At 43.9% G+C, this 24,688-nt stretch overlaps 1 protein-coding gene across 1 annotated transcript; it reads right to left on the reverse strand.

Moving 5' to 3' along the window:
• Nucleotides 1-1,528: 1,528 nt before the first annotated feature.
• LOC308093788 (protein-glutamine gamma-glutamyltransferase K-like) lies at nt 1,529-24,042 on the reverse strand. The gene is made up of 14 exons (XM_080440143.1): nt 23,915-24,042; nt 18,250-18,554; nt 17,921-18,118; nt 13,477-13,728; nt 10,800-10,918; nt 10,524-10,631; nt 10,166-10,343; nt 9,149-9,287; nt 7,625-7,817; nt 6,861-7,014; nt 5,576-5,860; nt 5,220-5,380; nt 4,590-4,726; nt 1,529-3,828 (listed from the first exon to the last, which is right to left on the reverse strand). Exons 2-14 carry the CDS (start codon nt 18,551-18,553, stop codon nt 3,651-3,653), a joined length of 2,406 nt encoding a protein of 801 aa, XP_080296269.1. The 5' UTR covers nt 18,554; nt 23,915-24,042; the 3' UTR covers nt 1,529-3,650.
• Nucleotides 24,043-24,688: the final 646 nt, after the last annotated feature.

Raw genomic sequence — 24,688 nt, forward strand, 5'->3', positions numbered from 1 at the left:
AAAAAAAAGCACTGCCAGGCTAGGTCAGGAGGAGAAACACCTGAGCAACTGAGACAGGCAGCGTTTATACTCCAGTCTATCCCCACAGGAGCCAATCCCCAGCCTGGTTCCACCTACACACACACTACCACACAACACACCAGCTAGCACTCGATTAGTCACTAACTGGGTCATTCATCACCAGCCAATCACGCCCATCATGGGGAAAAGCACAGGTAAAGGCAAAACAGCCTACACAATACTAGAGAGTACACTCATGACCCTAGGGTCAAAAATGACATTATTTGTACATCTTACTGTGTAAAAACACAAGATGAGAGTTGATTAAACTAAAGAGTTCAAGTAAATTCAATGGCACACCTTGCACTTTGTGTCTACCTGTACCTATTTGAATAATGTATGTAAATTGTGCTTTTCGTCCTGACCCAAAGGGCCACTCCACATACAGTAACTAAATCAACCAACTGTGTACAAGTTCTTGCATGTGTAAAAGTTGAACCACTATGAGGAGGCATATTGTAACCACTCCTGACTGTGTGTCTATGTGTGTGAGAGCAGAATAACTGAAGAACAGATTAAACTTGTTGGGAACGATTAGTAGGCTGCCCTTAAAAGAGGCATAATAGGTCAAATCTCAGGAATGGAAAGAGCAACAAAACAGATGGTGCAGGCAGGGTTTGCCGTTCCAGGCAGGTACGGTTATAATCTGTCAAATTGACCCGTTTAATGATAAAAACCCTTTAGGCTAGTCAGAGGGCGTGACCTCATAAATGGGTTTAAATTATGAATAGTAAAATTGCAACATATCTTCATGAACCACACTTCTTCATGGAATAGATTATTTAGTTTCTGATGAACAAAAGAGCGTTGCAGTGATGGAAAATTACTTTACTTTTCCTCTGATTCATTCTGGACTGACGTCATTATGTGGTACAGCCTACCTATCAAACCAGTATGGGCTTGTCTGACAGAAAAGTGATTCTCAACCTTTTTTGGGCCAGTGCCCCCTATCCAATATCCAGGTCCCTTGCCAAACTACCAAATTACAGACTGGTGACATCTATGGCAGACAGGAAACACTAGGAACATAGCTACAAGATAAAAGTACACAATACAGACATACTGACATTATACTGACCATGATACTGACATGATATTGACATGATACTGGCCATGATACTGACATTATACTGACCATGACACTGACATGATACTATGATATTGACATGATACTGACATTATACTGACCATGACACTGACATGATACTATGATATTGACATGATACTGACATTATACTGACCATGACACTGACATGATACTATGATATTGGCATGATACTGGCCATGATACTGACATTATACTACTACTAACCATGAAATTGACATGATATTGACATGACCCCTGTTAGTGAACAAACACTCTATAGTAATGATTATCTGAATATAGAGCTTTAACTAAAAAGAAATCCCACTACCTTTAAATCAGCATCCAAATGACTCAGACTGGCCATAATCTTATCATATTTGTTTTATTATCAATACAACAGACAATACAATACAAAAACATGAGTAGATAAATAGTATTCAAAAATGTTATTAAAATAGGTTCCTTCACATTGTAGTTTAAGTGCAGGAGCAAAAAGAAACACAAAACTAAAAACAGGAAAATTGAAAATGAGGCTATTGTGGTACAGTTATGGTACAGTAGGTCTCTCTCCCATGACATGATTTCTTTCCTTATGTATTCTTGCAGTGGCATTAAGACGGCACACCTTGAGGGTGCACGTATAACATAATACTGACCTCACTCTTACACATAATTCACATGAACACACCAAAGACAGTCGGGGCAACCTTCTATATGGGAATTCTATGTCAATATTGAAATTCAATGATTATTGTTAATCGTGCAGTTCCCGTTAGAGGCATGGCCTACTGTAGATCAGAACACGTGCCCATTCGGAGCGGGCCACTCCTGGAGAACCGCTCATCCAATCGACTTCACACTCAACACTGCGCTTCCTTGGGTCCTCAGTAATATACCCACCAAATGTAAAATTGATCAGATGAGCGGTTCCTGAGAAATGCAAAGGACAGACAGACAGACAGACAGACAGACAGACAGACAGACAGACAGACAGTCTGTCTGTCTGTCTGTCTGTCTGTCTGTCTGACAGACAAAAAGACAGACAGAGATCCCTGGAATTTATAGATTATTTTGTTATTTTGTCTCACATGAAATTCAAAGTGTTTTGTTATTGGTTCTTACAGTAAAGAAAAAATAAAACAACTCATGACATCATCAAATCACACTGCCTGAAATGATTGGAAAACATGGGCAGTTTATTCAAGTTTTAAACATTAGACAAACATTATTATTTAATAATGATAAAAAATATATATATTTTGCCTAAAGTTTTGTTTCAACCATTTCAGGCAATACAAATCAAAAATGTTCTAGCTTAGCATTTACTTGATAATGAATGCAAGTAATTAATGTTATATAAAACAAAAACAAATAATATGAAATTGAATGATCCCGTTTGGGAGATGTGCTCCTCCTTCATGTGGTTTAATTTATACCCGTGTGATGAAAATAGAATATATACAAACTTGTATCTGCTATTTTCATCACACGACACCGGCACGCTACAAAATATAAACAAGCTTAAAGTAAGCCATGCAAGGCACATTTTGTCGACAATACTACAACAATACAATACTGAAATACTACCCATGCATCTTGAAATAGATTAATAAAAGTAACACTCAAATATACTAAACTGTACATGAAAATATGGCTAAAAGAACCTTGAAATTATTTGTTCAGTGTGTTGAAACAAGGCTATTATTATAAAAGTCCATTAAGATAAATAGTAATCATATCTCAATGTTTGCTACAGTAGTTTAACGACTGTTTTTCACGAAAAGCACTTCACTTGCTGCGCTTAGATTAAATGCTGTTTCCACATTATAGTTTACAGTAAAATTCTGCTTCAGAGCAAGGCAGATAACGATTTTATCGTGCTACAAATTAAGGGAATTAATAATACTGGTATCACTACAACAGTTGATTGTCTCTCCAAAGTTTAAAGAAATGTCAAATTTTTTTTTTTTTTTAAATATAATTCAAAGGCACTTCTGTGAAATTATTTCTTTGGTAACACTATAAAAAAGAAACACCTCAACAGTGAAGTGAGATGGACGGTGATTCTCATGAGCGGTGGGCAATAAAGCACATTTACTTGAGTACTGCACTAATTTCTGAAAAATCTTTGAATTATTTTAGAAAATGTCATAATTTCAATACAGCAATGCATTGATATTTAAAAAGAAAATGCACTTTGTAATTTGTTTTAAAAAAAAAGCATGCACTTTTGAATACTTTTTTCTTTTTTTTGTGCAAATACTCCAGCACCTTGACTCAAGTATAAATTTGACAGAGCAACTGATATTTGACCAGGAGTATCTATACTTTGACTTAACCTCTTAAAACCTTGTACTTGGTTGGCCGGAGTCCCTCAGGGCTCTATACTAATACTTCGCTGAAAATAGCCAATCTACAAGCTCACGACGCATCGCAACTTGACACGTTGAGAGCTTTTTTCCTGCTCGTTTCCCCCAGAATATGGTTGCTGGGGCTTAAGTGGTTAAGCACTGCTGTTGAGTACTTTGTCCACCACTGCTTGGTCCAGGACGATGATGTCAGCCACCCCATGGACCTGTGTGAGTTGTTTACAGTCCAGAGATGCCACCAGTTTCCTGGACCCGGGCTGGGTGGGGACGAAGTGTTCTGTCAACGTCACCGTGGCGTGGCCACCGACGTCACTGAGGGAGACAAACGCGGGTTGACATCAGTCAATGAGTTGAATGCTGAGTTGTTACTTTATATTGTTTGTGTTGACACTTGAATGAAGTTGTGTTCAATGCAAGTTCAGGAGTAGAGACCACCGTCTCCTTATCCTGTTCTCAAATGCCTCCCTATCTACCACGCCTGCCTTAACAACCCATTGATACCTGGAACGCATCTGTGTCACTTTAGATCAAAAATAGCAGATATACAAGCTCATAGCGCGGCACCGAGTGCCGCGCTATGAGCTTGTAGATCTGCTATTTTTGAAAAATCTTGATTTTTTGATTTTTAATTTTTTTTATTCAAAAAACTGTTAGGATTTTGATTTTTTTAAAGAATCGCCTCAGGTCTTAATGGGTTAACTCATTCGCCACTCCCCATTCATTTCACAATCACCCGTATCTACTACACCTGCCTCTCACCACAGCCAATTCCCAGCCCAGCCACAGTATAAATACACCCAACCTCCTCCTCTGTTGTCGCCCTTCTTCCTTCCGTCTCTATTTCTCTAGGAGCCCAAGGGGGGCAGTGACGGAGTGAGACGACTGACCCGAGTAGAGCCACGATGGCCGTCAGCTCCTGAGACCACGCCCCCACCCACAACACGTTTCACATTCATCTCATTACATTTCAACAAATTGTTAAACTTAAGTAGAGGTGTGGTCTCTTACTCGTGAATTAGTATTTAATGCCATTCATTTAATTTCATTTGGAAAGGTAGATGTCAATGTCTTACCCAACGATGACTTCATGGCCTGACTGCAGACCCAGTCCCTCCACTCTGAACACCACGCCCCTCAGCGTTCTTGGCAGAGGGTTGGTGAAGGTGATCTTAGCTGCCATCTCCTTGCCCACCACTGCATCTCCCAACGGCTGCAACACACACACACACGCACACACACACACACACACACACACACACGCACACACACACGCACACGCACACGCACACGCACACGCACACGCACACGCACACGCACACACAAAGCACTGTCAGTTTCTGTGAGTTTCTAACAGATAAAGGAACTCTGAGGATTGTATTGTGGAAAGGACAACATACTGTATCATTCTTGCAATGCACATTTAACACACAAGAGTCAATGAAGATTCTGCTAATGTTTTACTGAAGCCAAATGCTAACTATGGTCAACATTGCTATGATGCAGTGGTTCTCAAAGTGGGTTCAAGGGACCCCCAGCGGTCATTGAGGGGGTTCCCTACTAAATGATTGATATTAGTTACTTATGAACCAAATGCATGGGGGGATGCAAAAGGGGGGGGGGGGTGCAAAACTAATTGTAGGGGTCCAGGAAACGTTAAAGTTTGAGAATCACTGCTATGATGAATACGTGTCTCAGTTGATTACCTTGATGCTGAGGTCAGGCGTGCGCAGTCTGAAGGTGGTCTGGTTGGCCAAGACCTGCTGTGTCTCTGTGACCCGTCCAGACAGGGTTAACATCAGGGCCGCCTGGTCCACCAGTTGGTCCTGGTACTGTTGGACTGGCAGCACCCAGTCCATGGTCTTCACTGTGGAGGGTGCAGGTATTACAGTTTTAATACCTTTTAGTTAATCTGCAACACAATTGTATACAAAATGTAGTGGGGGGTCCCTGCTTCATCTGTCTCAGCTAAGGGGTCCTTGGCCTGAAAAACGTTGAAGACCCCCTGGTTGAATTGGTTAAGGGTTTTATTTTGTTCATCTCTCTCAGGCAGAACACTGACCTTCATTGGGCAGGAGGTCCACTGTCATCTGCTCTTTCTTCATTGTGCCCTTCAGCACACCGGTGTAGTACATGACTGCCACCTGGCTGTGCAGTGTGGCCTTGCGGGGCTCCGAGCTCAGGTTCCTCACCACGATGCTCAGACGGGCGTCGGCACCCATCTGCGGGCCCTCGCCTTCCATCTTCACCTCCACGGTCACGTCCTCCGCCATGGGCGAGGAGTAGGCTTCCGGCTTGCTGCCGTAACGACTGGCCGTCTCCACTGCGATGCGCTCCTCCTCTGAACCTGGGGGTCGGCAGATGATCATGTACATACTGTATCTGCCCGTCTTATTCTATGAGTGAGTGTATATAGATATTTAGATCTTTGTATGTTCTCTTTGGCATGCTTATTTAATGTTCGATTTATTTTCTCCCTGCTCTCCCTCTCTCTGCCCAACCCCCTCCTTGTTGTTATTCCCCCTTTCTGTAAAAAAAATAAATAAAAAAATGATGGAGCGTTTACGCAAAAATTAATTTCTGATTCTGACAAGAGAGATATGAGGATGGGAAGATCCCCCATCTTCCCATCCTCATATCTCTCTTGTCAGAATCAGGAGGAGGATAGGGGCAAGGGAATGTATGGACAGACAGATGAATGAAGCCTCATACTTCATTCATCATACCACCCCCCTAACCCTACCCCAGTATAAATCTTAAGGAGATAGTCGGCAAGTAGGTTAGCAACATCAAGCGATCTAATGCGAGTCACAGGTTACTACTAACCCATGGCTAAACCTAAGAATTTAAGTTATGCGCTCAGAATGTTTTATTCCCTATTGCCAGAGGAATGCAGTCCACTCCTTCAGTAACAAGTCATGATGTATGAGACTCTAGAGTGGTACCTTCTCCTGCCAACCAAAGCAAACTGTGAGACGTTTTTGGAAGGCGTTTCGACACAATAAGGTCTTCTTCAGATATTTTCTGAAAAAGACCTTATTGTGTCAAAACGTTAATAAAGCCTTGACTGGGAGCTTCTTTTTAAAATTTTCAGTGTGCAGACTTTATTATTTCTTATATATATCCACTGTTGGTCCTGCACCTGCCGTCCAGTGGATGTGCCAGTTTTATTGTTTCTCTTATGAATATTGAACCAATGAAAAGTATTAACAAGAGCTTGTGAATAAATAATAACTACATTGGATCCATTGTAACTCCATTTTCGTAACAGTTTTGGACATACAAGGTTTCCACCCAAGCGACAAAATACCATCAATTGATGGTATTTTGCCATTTTGTCATTGTACCTTCTGAGTGTTTATAGACGTGAGTAATGTCAGCCCGCTCATCAGATCCCACAGCCTTGGTGCTGATGTTGTGGCCCACAGCCTTTTTCTCATTGTGGATCTGGCTGAAGGTCCCGTCCAGCTTCTTCTGCCAGTAGATCTTGTCACTGTTCACCTGGTGGAGAGAGACTAACTCGATCAGTGCTCAAGCATCATCCGTCTCTTGGCATTTTGACTGCATCGCAGTATCACGCTGGGAAGCGTGGAATGATTGGCGTCGCACTTACTCAGGACACGCAGCCTATTTGCCTAATTTATGCCCCGTCCATCATATGACGATGTTGCACGTCGAAACTAGCAGTTCTCTTTTCAGGGTCCGACATCGTCAGACGACAAAGTATGAATCAATCTCAAACCGATACGGACATCTATTTCCCATAATTTATTTGAACACAGTATAAACATAAATCCTGAATGCAAGTGCTGAAGTTTGACTGCCTGATTTCACTGCTTAATTTCTGATACAGAATTTTTCTTTTTCTTTAACTAGGTAAATCAAATGAGAATGAGTTATCATTTGATTTAGTAAAAAAAGAAAGAACATTGTAACGTAATAAAAAAATACATTTATAGAAAATACATTCAAATGACAAAATACATTATATTATATATAAGATAAGATATGGTATTAAGGATTCATTCAAGTACGGCCCCGCTGAACGTACACAGCATACAACAATCACACCATACATAATGCAGCATATCCACCCACTCCAAGCCCTCACCTCTGCGAAGACGAAGGGCGTGTCATGTTTGAGATAGACCTGGCCTGCACGGATGGCGTGCACAGATGCGGGGCCGCAGCGGAAGGTGCCCTGGCTGGTCTCCTGGGGGGTGGAGTCAACAGCCTGCCAGCCTCCGTGACCAGGGGGCAGGTCTGGTCTGGCCATCCAGCAGTCGTTCCATACGTGGAAGTTCCTGTGGAGAATTAATTACATGCTGTGATCTGTGGGTTTTCAACTCTGGTTCCACGGGAGCCTCTGTGGAATCGTTCCTTTATTCACTGTTAGGTAAGGCCTGTTGTCACTGCAGTCCATTTTTAGCCACATGAACCATACACACTACCGTCCCTATTCTGGGAATGACATAATAGGCCAACTTGCGATGAGATTTGGTGTCGAAGGAAGACAGGAAGGAGCCAAGAACCAGTCCCCGGTGAAAGAAGTATACAGTTTGAAAGTGGTTAAGTGAGAGCTTCTGCCAATACAGATTAGGCAAGGCCTTACTGTCATTCAGCCTGACTGACTAACATGTGTGCCTGTGATGTTGGACCATTATGATGGTCTTATGATATGTTTATATTAGACAATCTGGCATTCTGACAATCTATTGTTATATCTATTGTTAAGTTCCTATTTATCTGTATCACAATGAAAACGATTTTTTTCTAACCATGCAATATTTTTTTACACTTTTTTAATTTATATTAATGTTATTTTATCATTAAAATCCAATTATTTGCAGTCCCAGATTTGACCACCAGGCACCGGCAGCTTCACTAATCCACCGCGGTTCTAGGGGCTTGATCCTGACACACAGGAAAATCCTCAGTGTTAGTTTAACTTAGGAACTTCATTACTTTCACTCTGTGTCATTGTCACAGTCTCATCAGGGACCTGGGATGCCAGGTGAATGTAATGACATTCCCTTTAGAACAGGACCAGCACGGTTGAAGCTATTACAGGATGGTGGCAAATAGACATGGGGTAGCTGCGTTGGTCACAGACAAGCCAGCCTTGTGAGAAAATGAGCAGGCCAACCACCTGGCCCCAATCAGCACTGTGTGTTATATGTTCACCTTTATTTTAGGCAGAGCTATGACTGGGACTTTTATGACTTGTTTTAAATTGACACTTGTTCTACATTCCACCGTACATACTCTTCATGCCCACTCAGCCTACCCAGCCCACCCGGTGAACCCCAGAGCACGCCGGAATGCAGAACAAGATATGAAGTGAAAACTCCGCCGGATTTTTTACTTCAGCCTGACGGTCAGAACCAGCATGTACTGCATAACACGAATCACTGTCTGCTATACATTTGACCTCTACAATGTTCTGAAAAGAGCCGGGGGAGGTGATTGACAGCGCGGTAGATAGCTCTCCGTCACATATTTGGAGGACAGGGATTTCAGAGCAGATCTAAATATGGTCATTATGGCCTGGATTGACCTGCAGTGGCTGGAATTCCACCCCCCCCGACAGAGTGCCCTCCCTAGCCTCTATAAAAGCAGACCGGCAGCATCTTACCAGATAGAGTCGGCATTGAGGTAGTCAATTGGTTCCATGTTCTCATCAAAATACACATCTGTGGTGAGGGATACGTCAGTGTCGTGGGCAGACTGGAAGTTGGTCACGCTGCGAGCAGGTATGCCGAGACACCTGAGCACTGCACGAAGATCAAAGACAGGAAAGAGAAAGTGAAAACGAGAAGAGATCGCACCAGTTGAATGACATAAATTCAATTATGCTACTATCTTGCTTGAAAATAGGTTCCCATGGAACCTGGTTATCCTGGTTGAGGGAAGGCGACACATGCGTGTGACAAAATTGGTAGGTATGGCAGGAATGCAGGCCGGGGTATTTTGGGGGTAGATATGAGCTATGGGGTTGCTCTGCTATCAGGAGGAATGCTATGCGCTAAGGTCAGCTACAGTAGTAGCCAGCATGTGAGGCATTCGTGCAGTTATATTGCCTGCAGGCACCGTGAATGAAGGGTTCTGTTACAGGGCAGACACTGCTAATTAGAAGAGCCTGATAGACAGGAGGAAAGCAAGCCTCTGTCGGGGCAATGCTCTGTTCACATGGCAACTAAACAGAAACATAGCAGTCTAAAAGAAAAAAATGAAAAAGCTTTCACTGATTAAGTACACACACACACACACACACACACACACACACACACACACACACACACACACACACACACACACACACACACACACACACACACACACACTTGCATGCACGTACTGCAGGGGTCTTCAACAGGGGTCTTCAACAGGGGGTCCTCAGAGATACTACAGGGGGTCCGCCAAATCTTTTTATATGGGAACATTAGCCGAACATAGCAGATCTACGTACAAGCTCACAACGCCCCGCAGCGCGAGGCGTTCTGAGCTTGCAGATCGGCTATTTTCTGAGAGTTGTAGTTGAAGACCCCTGACGTCCTGTATAGTACATTCATACAACACACACGCGCACGCGAGTGCTCGCAGCCTCGCGAGCACGCAAATGGCACCCTATCTGAGCCATATCCATATCTACCTGTGGTGGTGACCCCAGAGAAGACCCAACACTGCCCATAGGAGACGGGCGTGCCGTCGGTCGAATGGTACTTCCGCAGGATCTCCACACTGCCGCTCCACGCTGTAGGGGAGACCCCGTCGCTGTAGTTCCCAGACCAGTTTCCCACCAGCACGCCAAAATCATCCTGGGCGTTGATCTGTAAAAAGGTCAATCGAGAGCGACAATATTGATTACGATATGCAGCGTGTCGTAATGGTGGTTTCTGAAACAATCACGCCGGGGATCCATCTGATCTCTTATCTCACAGGGTTTTTTTTACACTACATTTACTGCAGTGTAGAGAAGAGAATAATATGTCTGGATCTTGGACGTTTACCATGGCAGATATGACCCTGACCACGTTGACAGGGTCTCCTCGCCCAGACGGAGGAATCTCACTCTTCTCCAGGATGAAAAGACAGGCATCCAGGACCCCTTCATGGAACTATGAGAAATTAAATAAAGATTACTAAAGGGGTACACTATAAAAAATATTCATTCACAATGCACTTTTTGATTCTTGAACTTTGAAATTGTGGTGTTGTCACGTGTTGGGACTACATATAGAATAACAGATCCCTAACAGACCCCTAGGTTTTGTTCTCCTCCATACCTGTCCAAAGTTCCATGTGCGAGCGCCTATCTGTTTCTCCGTGCCGTAGTAGATCCTCCCAATGTCATTCGTCACATACTCCTTCCTCTCCTCCTCATCATCCAGGAACACTGAGTCCTCTAGAAAGAGACGACACCGGTACAGATCAAGAAGCGACACTAGCTCGAAGAGCAATGTTCCCGCTCCTGTTACAGTACCGTATGTACAGACATGCTCTTCTGTGGAACCACAGGGCCTGTTTTCAATCAAGATTATTCAAATTCCATCTTTCCCAAGGGAAATGTGTTGCATTGTTTATATCTGTCTGTGTTCACCGCTATAGGCACACATGAATACATTTGTAGTGATACTTTAAACACTTAAACCCCATATACTTCATTGAGCAATTAGATAGGATTTGTATGCCGAATGTTGGCCTATTTTCGGGAATATTCGCCTATTATGACCAGTATAGTGATTCATGTGGTTCACGTTGTTAAAAGAGTTATGTTAGCTGTTGGGGATACTCTGTGACTTTACACTGGTGGAACGGACCACAAATCTGTCAAATCAGGTCAGGGTCTGGTCAGTTCAGGGCAGGTGAAGTTGTTTAATGATTAAGCCGGCCAAGAATGGGATTTCTAAAGCTTCTGGGAGAGTCAGTCAGCGAGGGCAGGAAACGGTTAAGCAACACAATGGCTGTGTGCATGGTCCCCTCACGTGGGGCCTGGTTTCATTTAGAGGAAAAGGTCCGCGCTGAGTGACATCATCACCACAGAGTGGGTGTGGGACACTCTAGACATGCATCTCCCTCTCCATTTGAATCTCTCTATGTTTTCGTTCTCTTGTTTTTTCCACCATCTGTTTGGTCTCTCGCTCCTCCTGACACATGGACGTGATAACCCACCGGTGTGACGCTGCAGTGTGAGCAGGGGAAGGGAGGAGAACGCATGGAGAAGCAACATAAGGCATGAGACAGAGAAGAGGCGAGTGTGGGAACAGAGAGAGAGAGAGAGAGACTTGGCAGGGAGGGAGGGACCCAGCACAAGAGAGGTGACAAAACAGTGGAAGGATATTTGGAGAGGATGGTGAAAACCCAGGAATGGGAGCGAGTGGAGAGTGGAAGGAAGAGGCAGTAAAATGTTACACAAATGGTCACGATATGGAGGGGTGGAGAAAGAGCGGAAGTTATGCTTGAAAGAGAAACATAACTTTAGGGAAGGAGGTGCCAGGGGGTTAGAGAGGGAGTAGCAACACTAGGCAAGGGGGAGGGCGTGTGTAAAGTTTTACTTGGAGAAAGTGCAGGGAGGTACTGAGGATTAAAGCACTGACAGCTGTGCCTCACATGGCGCTCACTCCTCACTAAACATTTCTGGAATGCAACAAAAGATAGAGAGAGAAATGAAAGGAAAAGAAGGATGGGGTGATAGAATGAGGGTCAGGTGAAGAAAGAGAGAGGGAGAGGGTGAGAGAGAGAGAGAGCGCGAGCAAAAAGGGAAGGGTGGAGAAGAAAATGTATGAGGAAAGCATAAAGCGAGGGAGGAAGATTGCCACCAGCTGTAGGATTATTGTGCAACATGCCTGCAGCAGTTTATCCAGTAATTGGCGCATTCTGGCTTTTATGAGGGGTTTCGAGAGATTGGTCTGGGGATGGAGAGATTGAGAGAAGGAGAAAAGCGATTGGGCTCGCCGCCAAAAGCAGCAAACATAATATCAAAGACAGGCTGCTCTTTTTATCAAAACCAGATCCACTGCTATGATTTTTTTTGCTGGGATGCACAAAAACATATTTTCAAATCAATATCCTGTTCAAATACTTTGCTGTGGTCAGCAAACCCAAAGGAGCGTGTAAGAATACGCAATGAGTATATGTTTTGCTCAAACGGTGCAGTTGTTTGCAAGGACAGCTTTAACTTGGTTGCTCATACTGACTGGCATAACATGGGCACAGGCACAAAACGGTGCCGCATCCAAAATAATTACATAAAGCCTATAAAGTCACACACAGGGTCATAGTGTATCTATTTGATTGATGGGAACACGTTCTTGGGCAGTGAGTTGGCCTTTCCCGCCCATGTGCAAAGATAAATTGGCACTCCTCTGAGAGAGTCAAAGGCTAAAGACACTCAGGTCTGTTCTGAAGCACTCTCTGCTATCAGAAATAATGACATTGTTGCCCTTGCTATAAGCTGATAAAATCTACATTGTACTTGCTATGCTCTGATAGGATCTGCCTTCTATTTGCTATGCTATGATAGTATCTGCATCAGATGCTTCTGACGCCAGAACACTATCAGTTGATACAAAGGTATTTTGTCTGAATACTGACATGAAACATGACTCTGATACAAAGGTATTTTGTCTGAATACTGACATGAAACATGACTCTTTAATTTGTTCTTTCTTTCTTTCTTTCTTTCTTTCTTTCTTTCTTTCTTTCTTTCTGTCTTTCTTTCTTTCTTTCTTTCTTTCTTTCTTTCTTTCTTCCTTCCTTCCTTCCTTCCTTCCTTCCTTCCTTCCCTCCTCGAGTACCTGAGGTGTCACAAAGTCACCACAAAGACACTGAGCAGCCCTGAGGCTGAACAATGACAAAGCAAAGCAAAAAAAATCTTCAATCTCCTGTATGTAATGTACATATGCCTATATAGTGTACTGTATAGTATATTAAATACTATATATTTGATACTTAGTGCATTACCTTCACACCACGGGTTGAAGAGCATGACAATGTTCTTGCTGGAGGTGTAAGTAACCACCCCCTCGCCCTTTAGCGAGCCGGTCGTCACAGTGAGCCCGTACAGGCCAGTCACGGCTTTAGCCGGGGAGTTGACGGACAGTTTGATCTTGTTGCCGCTCTGCTCCACGACCTTGGCCTCCCAGCGCTCGTCCTCCAGCTCATCCACGAACGGCACGATGACATGGGTGCCCTTTGACACCATGGGCAGGGGACCTGCAGGAGACACATCACAATACATCAGTAACAACACAGAGTGTTCAACAGTGGTTCTCAAACTTTTTCATGTCAAGGACCCCCAAATTGATATATATTTGGCCACGGACCCCCATCGGAAAATGTTTTGTGCCAGGGACCCCCAGAAGAGAAGACTTTCGAATTGCAAAATTATTCAAAGATTTTCAAGATTTTTCAAAAATGTTCAAAAATAGCAGGTGTACAAGCTCGCAGCGTGGCACGAAGTGATGCGCTGTGAGCTTGTACATCTGCTATTTTTTAATAGCCAACATATAAAATATGGATAAAGGGGTTAAAATGTAACAACACATTTAGCTGGGGACCCCCTGGAACCCCCTCAAGGACCCCTGGGGGTCCCCGGACCCCACTTTGAGTACCACTGGTGTACAGTCAGGAGGTAGACCAGCCGCCTGGGAACTGGAAGGTTCCCGGTTCAATCCCCGGCCTCTCCTGGCTTTGTGTCGATGTTATTGAGCGAGACACTGAACCCCTAACAACTCCCAATGGGTTTCCTCTGCTGTTATTGGATGAATAGGTGAATGTAACACGCATTATGAAGTGTCTTGGATAAGGCCCTATAGAAATGCTAGTCAATCATAGATCTCATTCTCCACCTACTGATACGTCTATGTATGTTTGAATGGAGGAGAAAACCAGTGCAAACAAACCTATACACCCACTGCTTTGAAAACCAATCCTGATACCGTCCCAGTTTGAACCCATTCATTACATTTTGATGTCACTGGAATATCAGTGGGTATACAGATCTCTGATCATCTGGCTGCGCAAGACTAGAGAAAGGCAGACCATTTACCATTTGCATTACATAACATTCAGCAGAAGCCACTGAAGTGTTTTTTCCGATAGTAGATAGTAGTAGTAGAACAAAATGGGCACATAGCAACAACAAACTGTGTGTGTGTGTGTGTGTGTGTGTGTGTGTGTGTGTGTGTGTGTGTGTGTGTGTGCGTGCGTGCGTGCGTGCGTGCGTGCGTGCGTGCGTGCGTGCGTGCGTGCGTGCGTGCGTGCGTGCGTGCGTGCGTGCGTGCGTGCGTGCGTGCGTGCGTGTGTGCATGCATAAATACTGCATGCTCAAGTGTACATGAGATACGGGTAGACCTCACTTCCTCTGTGTGCCACAGCGTGAGTGGCACACAAGCCCTTTTAAATCCTTCTTAGTCTCCTATATCTAAATCTGACCTCCAGTAAGGTAAGATAGTAGGAGTGACGGTGGAATGATTTCACATAGATATCTTGCTGCGGGCTGCATGCTGAGTAAACCCTATTATTCAAAGTCACTGTAATTGCTGGTCTGTTACTGCAGCGAATGCCACAGCCAAAGCCAAACTGTAAACGACAGATGCATCACAGCTCTTCCTTCAAGTGTGCACAGTTTCTCTGAGTAAACACAGCTTCAGCGCTGTGAAAGCTTCCCAGAGTTATGCTTGATTTAAAAATAGACGATCTACAAGCTCACAATGCGCTACGATGCGTTGTGAGCTTGCAGATCGGCTATTTCGGCGAGGGTTTCGGCTGCTCCATGAAGAGACATGAAGGCCTGAAATGATGTTTACCTCTCAATACTTTTATCCAGAGCCAATTAGCCTGGGTGTGGGTTTGGAAAGTGACTTCTAGACGTCACACTCGAGGCAAAAAAAAATGGAGGACTAACAACTTATGTGGAAGGGTTGTTTCTTGTTTTATTTATTTATTTATTTATGTCAAGCGCGAAAGACATTATTCTAAGTGTGACTTTCTTTGCGGAGGAAGAAGAGATTTTCCCTCAGCTGATGTTAGCTTTGGAAGCAGCAGCACCCCGTTGAGCTGCAGGGAGTATACAGTACGTCTGCTGCCTAACCAGATAACATTGTTCTATCTGACCTGAGCCAGGCCCCGCCACCCTTCCTCTCCCGCCCGCTGGATACTAGTTGAGAGGAAATCAATCAAAACAACTGTCTCTGTTTCTATTGCGGAGTTCAACATTAACGAAGGTTGACTCCACAAAGCATGCTTTCACATCTGGGAATTGGAAGGTGTCCCCGTAAATCCCCGGTTAGGCCAGTACACTGTATGTGTCGAAGTGACCCTGACCAAGGCACTTAACCCCTAACAGCCCGCCCGCCCATGAGCTCATCATAGCCATCTGAGGAGCCATCAGCTGGGTTCACCCGTAAAAGCAATTTCCCCTCCTTCGGGGATCAGAAAATACAGGCTTCCCCTTATGTTTGAAACGCCTTCATATTGCATAAATCACAGCAAATTCTTCGGTGAAATCAAGGATTTTCTGCAGGGCGTATGCAGCGTATATTATGCCGATGTCATTCACTACACATGACACAGGTATTTCATCCCCCCCCACCCCCCTGCGCCCCTAAATGTAAGTGGTCGGTGATAGAAAAGTCTTTATCTCATTTGGAAGCAAAGCGGTTTGCTGTGTGGTGCATGTGGTAACGGATGGGTTATTCCCGAGTGTGTAATGGAACAGTGAGCGTTGTACGAGTGCCATAAATACCAGAGAGAGGGTCTGGTGTCCTGCGGTCTGGAAGCTATTAACACTGTGGCAGGGGAGGTGTAAACTTAAACCTGTATGTGTAGCAATGTCTGAGCTACTAATACAAATCACATACTACACACCATATACTATCATATACGATCATATAGTTACAAATTATATACACCATACACTATTTAAAATATCTTTGTCTATGTGCTCTCGCGTGTGTGTGTGCGTGTGCGTATTAGCTATTGCTCGTCTGAATACCTGCCTGTGTACTGTATGTTGGCACATACAGCATACTGTAAAGTGTATAGTGCATGTATGTACCCATGTTAATATTGCTGCTAATCCACATGTGGTCCCCAGCTGCCATGCTTCCCTGCAGTAAATCACGGGGTAACAGCTGCATGTCAAGTGCCGCGTTCCCATATGAACAGTGCATTATACGCCATCGTCCGGGTGTATGTGAACAGTATGTGAACATTCTGTACCAACGGTGATAACTGAGTAAAGTTCCTTCCTTCCTGCCGTCATTCTTCCTTCTGAAGGACACTCTCTCACGTTCTGGCACGAATCATAATGACCCGAGGCTTAGAGGCCTAGCCAACTGACATGCGTGCACAGCTACATACAAACACACATAAAAATGATAAATGGAGCATTTTTATAGGGCCTTTCTCCAAAGTGTTTCACAACGTGTGATGTGCATGACATTCATCCATTCACTCACTCGCCCCAAAACAGAGGAAACCATGCAAAGCGCCAACGTGCTCATTTGGAGCAGTTAAGGGTTAATTGTCGTGCTCAAGGTCACTTCAACACGCAGCCAGGAGGAGCCGAAGATCGAACCACAAACCTTTCCGATTCCAAGACTGTCGCTCTACCTATCCTCTGTGTTAAGGATATACAGCATGTTGTTCATAGGATATCACAGGATGTGTGTGTGTGTGTGTGTGTGTGTGTGTGTGTGTGTGTGTGTGTGTGTGTGTGTGTGTGTGTGTGTGTGTGTGTGTGTGTGTGTGTGTGTGTGTGTGTGTGTGTGTGTGTGTGTGTGTGTGTGTGTGTGTGTGTTGTATAGGGTAGAAGAATCCATGGACCCACATCCTATACATCACACCCATACAGTAAGATCCTTATAGCCCACTGTACCGCATTCCACGCCTCGCCAAAAGTATGAAATGATGGTTTCCTAATTGGGCATCATTTGTTGTCAGATCTCATGAACGTCTTGTAATCTGTGTTGCCAGATCTCGACGCGAGTGTGTCGCTGACACAGTCAGGTCTTGAATAAAGTAAATGTTATCCTGATATGCCTGTTTGAAAAATGCCATTTTGGAGTCAGAATGTTCAGAACTGTACGTGGCTTGTGAGGATTGGTTCCAATGTTAATTTCAGTGACTAGCATGGAGCGAAAGAACCGGTCATAATCTGTGCTCATGGTCACTTCTCCATTGGAATTAAGACACTCACGAACTGCTTCTGCTCATTTGATGGTTTTTGGTGTCTTGGTCTACCTTTCCCACCATCATACCTCACCCCACCTGCATTAAGCCACGCCGCCTAACCTCACATCATTAGAGGCCCAGGGGTCAACTTTGTCTGCGTCCTGCTTTCTCCCTCGCATCTCCTCGTTCGTTCCATCAACAAAACCTCACCTCCCCGCTCCCTGCTCACCCGTCCTGAGGTCCAGGTGAAGTTTGTCGGTGTCTGCGTCGTAGGGTCTGCTAAGCTCCATCTCTATCTGGAAGGTCTGGCCTCGGCGGATGATCAACTCGTCCCCGTGGAACTGGTCCGTGTGGTGCTCAGTCCGGTTCTGACCTGCCTTCGAGCTCAGCAGGTCCACCGAACACACCGTCAGCTTCATCTCTATCTCTGGAAAGAGAGAGAGAGACAGAGAGAGAGAGCGACAGAGAGAGAGAGAGACACACAGAGAGAGAGAGTTATCTTGGGCCCCCTAGAACTGATTGTTTACTAATGATAGTTAAACATCCCTCTTTACCTACCTTTCATCTCGGTGTCGTCCCCGATCTGCGGCAGTGGCTTAATTGGAGGTTCGGGGACCGGTTTGGGAGGTTCAGGGAGCGGGGCTGGAGGTTTGATCAGCTCCACCTTATCTGTCACGTCGGTGCCACTCTGGCGCTTACAGCAGCACGGGCACAGCCTGTGGAACCACCGGCGGCAGCCTCCTTCTTCATGCTTCTTCTCCCCCTCCTTGTGAATGGTCACCTCCACCCTGGTCGGCGGGGCCGCGGCGTGGAAGCGTCCCACGTCCGCCGTGCCTCTTGGCACCAACCGCTCACCTGGCATTCTGTTTGGGCGAACAGAGGGGAGAGAGAGAGCGAGAGAGTGTGTGTGTAAGTTATCTTTACTTATACGGTATGTATTTTCCAACATGCAACAAAAGCACAATTGTTCTGTTTGTATTTTTTTGTTAGTTTTTAAGTTTTCTACATAGTATATTTGATGTTACACAGCTCTGTTTACACATTTCTTAATTCTAGTAGGCCTACATATTTTATTGTACATACATTTCTTATTTTGGATTGTTTTTATTTCACACTTTGCTTTGGCAATGGATGTACATGAATGAATTGAATTGGGAGGGAGGGAGATAAAGAAGAGAGAGTTAAAGAAGATAAATGTGGTCGATGGCTGGACAATAGACAGACAGAGTACTGTAGGTGTTGGATGAATGGAAGAAGGGATGTATAGGGATCGATAAAAGCCAAGGGAGAGATAGGGACGGTGTTAAGAAAACAGAGAAGAGAAGAAAAGCAGGGGTTGTCTCAGAGAGCGAATGCCTGTGGATGCAAATATGTAAAAACTCCACAACATTAGTTGTTGGTTTACATAAGCATGTTTGTGGTCAGGTCAAGTGTACGGTGCTGTGGTTTGCTCCACCAAAAGATTCACATGAGTTTTAAATTCATATCATCTCCATCTCTCTCCCCACTAGCTCCTTTCTATTGTTCCTTGGTACTCATGATTTTGAACTGTATGTGCTTGTGAATATTTGTTGCATTCATTTTCCCACAATTACCACATTCCAGACTTGCACTTTCCCCGACCTGCCTTTCTGCCTTTTCCCCAAAGCATTCGGGGTGTATTTAGCCTTTTGTCCAAGTAACCCACTACCCGAGCAGCCCAACATATACACTACGTGCCTTTTCTGCAAACGAGCTGTTGGAATCCATCTGCTCCATTCAGCCCAGCTGCTGCGTAGCAACATGTGTGTGTATGTGTGTTTTATGTGTAAATGTGCACACAGATTGGGTGTAACGCTACAGTACTTCAGTTGTTGTGCATTCATCATCCTGTCACTCCCCCCCGCTCCTTATATCCTACACCGATAATCACAATGTAACTCGATCTTCCTTCAAACTGAACATAAGTCACACAACGGCAGTGATTCCAGCACACTATTACCATGTGCTCTTTTTTTTTTACAATTTTTTACCCACATTTTTCTATTTCTCAACAATTCCTGATTCCCAGTGTATTCTAGTCCCTTGTCCTTTGATACTTCTACAGTTGGTCCACAAGTCTCCTCTGATACACATGATGACAAGCCAAGGCTGCTTCTTTTCACTTGACACTGAGGAGTTTCACCGGGAGGACGTAACGCATGTAGAGAAACACGCTATTCATTCCTCCTAGTGAAACAGTTTCCCCCGACCTTCCTGTAGAGTCACTAGTGCAGTAAGTAACAGAGACCATCAAGAATCACTTGTCAATTTCCCCATGTACTTACATAAAGAATATGAAATACCGTCCCCCCTCAGCCAATTGCAGTGCAACATAAAACATCAAGCCTATCTAAGATGCCTATAGTATCAAACACGCCCGGCTTCCCTCTCATTAAAACTTACAATTGTCTTTGTTGGAATGCCCGGCCTAGCCAGAGAGGATTCAAAACCCTATAGTGTCTGCGGTGGTGGGCAGGAACTTTAGCCTTGCACCACCCAAGTGCCTTACCATGTGCTATTAATACGATACATAGGCTATGCATGGACTCAGGGTCAAATGGCATGTGTCCTATATTAAAGTTGAGAGAGTTACAAAAAAAGAGTTCACAATCAGAGAAAGGCAGAGAGAGGACAGAGGTACTTCTCCTCCTCTACCAATTTCCCCATTCTTTCCTTCCCTGCCTCTCCCTCAATCTAAACATTAAAGGCAACACTTGGACTGAAGCCTAGTGCTGTTAAGTCTCAGCCAATATAACCCAAACACTAAAAGTCCCAATGGGAGTTTGGTCGGCTCTTGTAAAACAGCAGCGAGCTATAATGAGCTGCTGCAATGCACTCAGTGAGGACTAAGAAACACTCTCTCACTAAACAAGTACACAAGAAAGATGTTTAGTCGAGCTTGTTGCTTCTCATATTTGCAAACAAGATGTTTGGTGTGTGTGTGTCGAACGATGTAGTCGAACGGTATGCTTCTCTGTGTTTCAGTACATCCACAGTGCTGGACTTAGCAGTTAGCACCCCTGTGCTTGAAGTAAAGGTGTGAAAGGGTGAGGGGATGAGGGTGAGGGGTCGACACACACAAGAGAGGTGTGAATGATGCCACACACACTTGCACACTTGGTGCATAGATACTTTGTTGCACACCGGTGTCACACGCTGAAAATTACAGATTTGCAAGCTCACAAGATGGTCGATGTGTGAGACCATCATGCAACATTTTGCAAAATGTTCTACTTGTCACTGACACGGTGCATGCACAAGCCATCCTATAATAGAATGGATAAAATTGGTATGGAAAAACATGGAATTGTAGCAACACTGTGATATAGGCCAATTTCAGTACAACAATTATGTTGTGAATGTGTCTGAATCCATCTGTTGCAGAATGATAAACTGGCATGCAAGAAAATATGGCAGATAATCTAACACGAAACTGATTTACGCCTGCAAACCTGTGATGTGACAATAAAACTGATTGTGATTACACACTTGACACTTTGATACGTTGGCCCTGCCATAGATGGCAACGTGGTCAAGTCAGATAGTTTTGGGAAAGAGACTTTGAAAAGGTAAATATTGACTGTGTGTGCGTCACAGTGCGTGTGCGCGCGCGTGTGTGCGTGTGTGTGTGTGATGTATATACTGTATGAGACTCTATGTATGCATGTGTCTGCAGTTACGCATGTGCATGCATGGATGTGCACACAAGTATTCTTTCTGTATAATATACAAAAATATGTAGCGTGTGTGTGTGTGTGTGTGTGTGTGTGTGTGTGTGTGTGTGTGTGTGTGTCAAGCATGTCAGATGAAAGATTGTGTGTATACATGATTTCTCAACTCTGTGGCTTCCCGAGTTCATTGGCTGGTCAGATAACATTCCCCTCCCAGTCAATTGTTTCTAAATCCTCCAAATATGTGACAAAAAACATTACTAATCATAGTGACTCAATAAGACAGCTTGAGTATGTATCACACTATAACATCCTCTCTGAAACGCCCGTCTCTTTCCCTCTGGATGCCTGTCTACGGGGATATGGACATTAAAAGATGAAATAGCGTGACAGGATTCAACACGTTCCGGGTGCAGAGCTGTAAATCTAATTACTGTAAAGGTTCAGACACATCTTATGTCATTTGAATCTGGCTTTTCCCTCTGAGCAAAAGCACTATTGCCAATTTAAAATAGATCAAATCAAGACTATATTCATCATTTCCTGCACACTCAAAATCCTGTGTTAATTGATCCATTTGTAACTCTGAGAGAACGAACAAGCCAGGAAAAATAAAAAATAAGCTTAGAAAATAGTATTTTTCAATTACCTTGTTGCTGTATGCAGGCTATATATAATTATTATTATTGGGGTTACAATGTCTGAGAAACCACTAGAACAAAATAACGCTGCTCTTAATATGTTCCTGTGTAGGCTGTAGACAAGATGTAACAATAAAAAACCTTGAGTGTACCAAAGGTATTTGTACACACTCAGAGTAACACTCAGGATTTGACTCTGTGTGAGCATCTTTTGGGTCACCATGCACCATCATGACTACATAGTATGACTATGTAGTCATGATGGTGCCATTGCACAAGACTTTTACCGTAGCGTCCCTTAACGAGAAACTGCTCGATGACGCAAGTCCTCCTAATTTCAAATATGAGTAATTATTTCTCAAAAATAACGCCTCAGTCATTTGTCTGATAAACAGCATTCAAATGATCAATAACTAATGATGCTCCAATACAGCATTTCCATGCAGCAGTGGTTCTCAACCAGTGGTCCTTGAGGGGGTTCCAGCCAGGTGGTCCCCAGCTAAATGATGAAGAGTTGGTAACCAAATGGACCCTTATAGATCTTTAACTCTTGAGAGCGTAAAATGAAACCGAATGGACCCGTAAGGGTCCATTCGGTTTCATTTTACGCTCTCAAGAGTTAAATTATTGTTAAACATCTGCATTACTTAATTAAAGAATTGTTATTTTGATCAACGTGTGCCTGTTATCTCTCCTAACTATGGAGCCACATCAATACAGCATGGAATTGTGGACAAAATCGTATCCAAACGATAACAACAGTCTATGGGTCTGAGAGTCTAAATCTTATCAAACGGTGGTCCGTGGCTCAAATGCCGAATAAATAATGGACCTTGGTATGAAAAGGGTTGAAAACCCACTGATGTACACTAGCATTGGTGGTCATTGAGGTGTCAACGTAACTTGCTTCTTGCTAATTAGCCCAAAGTGCACACTCTGCCCCTCCACTCCACCATCCTGCTCCAGTCAGTCAGCTTTCCTTGGCATGCCAGCCAGCACTGCTGGAATCCATCCACGCTGCCCCAAGATAAGCACTTCAAATTCAAAGTTGCTATATCCCACAAACAACAACAACACCCACTTTAAATGGCCAGACTTGGCGCCATGGAATGCTGATGTCATTCCTATAAAACAACCATTAAAGACTCAATGCAATTAATGCCAGATGTGTATGTGTGTATACTGCCTAAAGAAAGAATTCAACATAAACTGTGCTGTGCCATATAGCAAGCAGCTTTCAAGGCTTCCCAAAAAAGAGGCCTGCATGGGAGGGGACTGACTGGACACTAGAGGTCAGGGGGGGTGTAGGGTTAAATGTCTTCCGTTAATTTTCATGCTTGTCATAGAACAGACCAGTTAAGTGGATGTGATATGTTAAAAATGTCTCTATTGGCCTGGATTTCGAGAACTGTTCTTTCAGGGAAACAGTAATATGGCGTGCTCAGCACCTAAGCACACACACACACACACCATGCCAAGTATATACACACATCATTAAATACATATGAGCAGAGCTATAAAACACAACACGATCAGAACATAAAAATCTTCAATCTATGTTGTTTTGATTTTAGCCATAATTTGAGTCCTAGCCTATTAAACACATATCAGTAGGCTATCACTCTCTATTTAGACCAATGTTACCCCCCCTTTAAATAAAAGACTACATGTTGCCTTAGAAATAAACATAACTGTCTGGTCGATGCACCGTTAGTCTCTAGCCTACCTACAGAATATTATGACAAGGTGACAAGGTCAACATCCATGTATTTGACACCTGCCTCTAAAAGCGAGCTGGCAGTGAACGGCAACTCTCGACCAAGCCTACAGCGCTATGTAAACGTCGGACTAACGGTTCTACTTCAATCAAAAAGTGAAATGAACTCTTACTTTCTATGGGTGGTTTCTTCCTGCTTTGATCAGTGGTAAAACTTGTGGACCGTGTGCAGTGCAGTGCGTCCTGAATGACTATCCAGTACTCTGAAACTTTGGGAAGTTGTTTCTCAGTGCACGCTTTGGTTGTTGGACTGGAGTATTTATGCGTGCAGTGGAATGTACAATAGTTTTGGGATGATGACACACCCCTCTCTCTCGCCCATCCCATCCCATCCCAGCCAGGAGCCAGCCCACCCTTTACTGCTGCTGCTGCGCCCTGACGAACTTGCCCAACGTCCATGCATGCCTTTGCCCTTGTTGTACGCGGAGCGGAGATGCCAGCGGGCGCGGTGCGAACTGGAGGGTGCGTGTGCGCCGTGCGTGAGTGTATGTGTGCGCGCGCGCGTGTCACGGTGAGAGACAGACGGAGAGAGGGAGGGAGTTCAGGGAGAAACTGTTATGCAATGTTGTGTGCAGTGGTGGGAAAAGTAGGACTACATTTCTTTTACTTAAGTAAAAGTATCAATACTGCAATGTAGAAATACTCTGACTAAGCAACAAGTAAAAGTCGGGTAATCAAATAATTCAAAATGTAGGCTACCTGAGAAAAAGGGAAAAAAGTATTGGCATCAAAATATACTTAATTTCAAATAGCCAAAGCTTAAATAGGGCTGAAGTGGTTAATGTATGTTTTGTATTAATAATTCAAATCTACAAAGTAAACTAAAGTTTTAAAATAATTATAGTGGAGTAAAGTACAATATTTACCTCTAAGGTGTAGTGGAGTAG

Source organism: Gymnoscopelus braueri, assembly GCF_963280865.1.
Source record: "Gymnoscopelus braueri genome assembly, chromosome: 10".
Classification (NCBI taxonomy): domain Eukaryota; kingdom Metazoa; phylum Chordata; class Actinopteri; order Myctophiformes; family Myctophidae; genus Gymnoscopelus; species Gymnoscopelus braueri.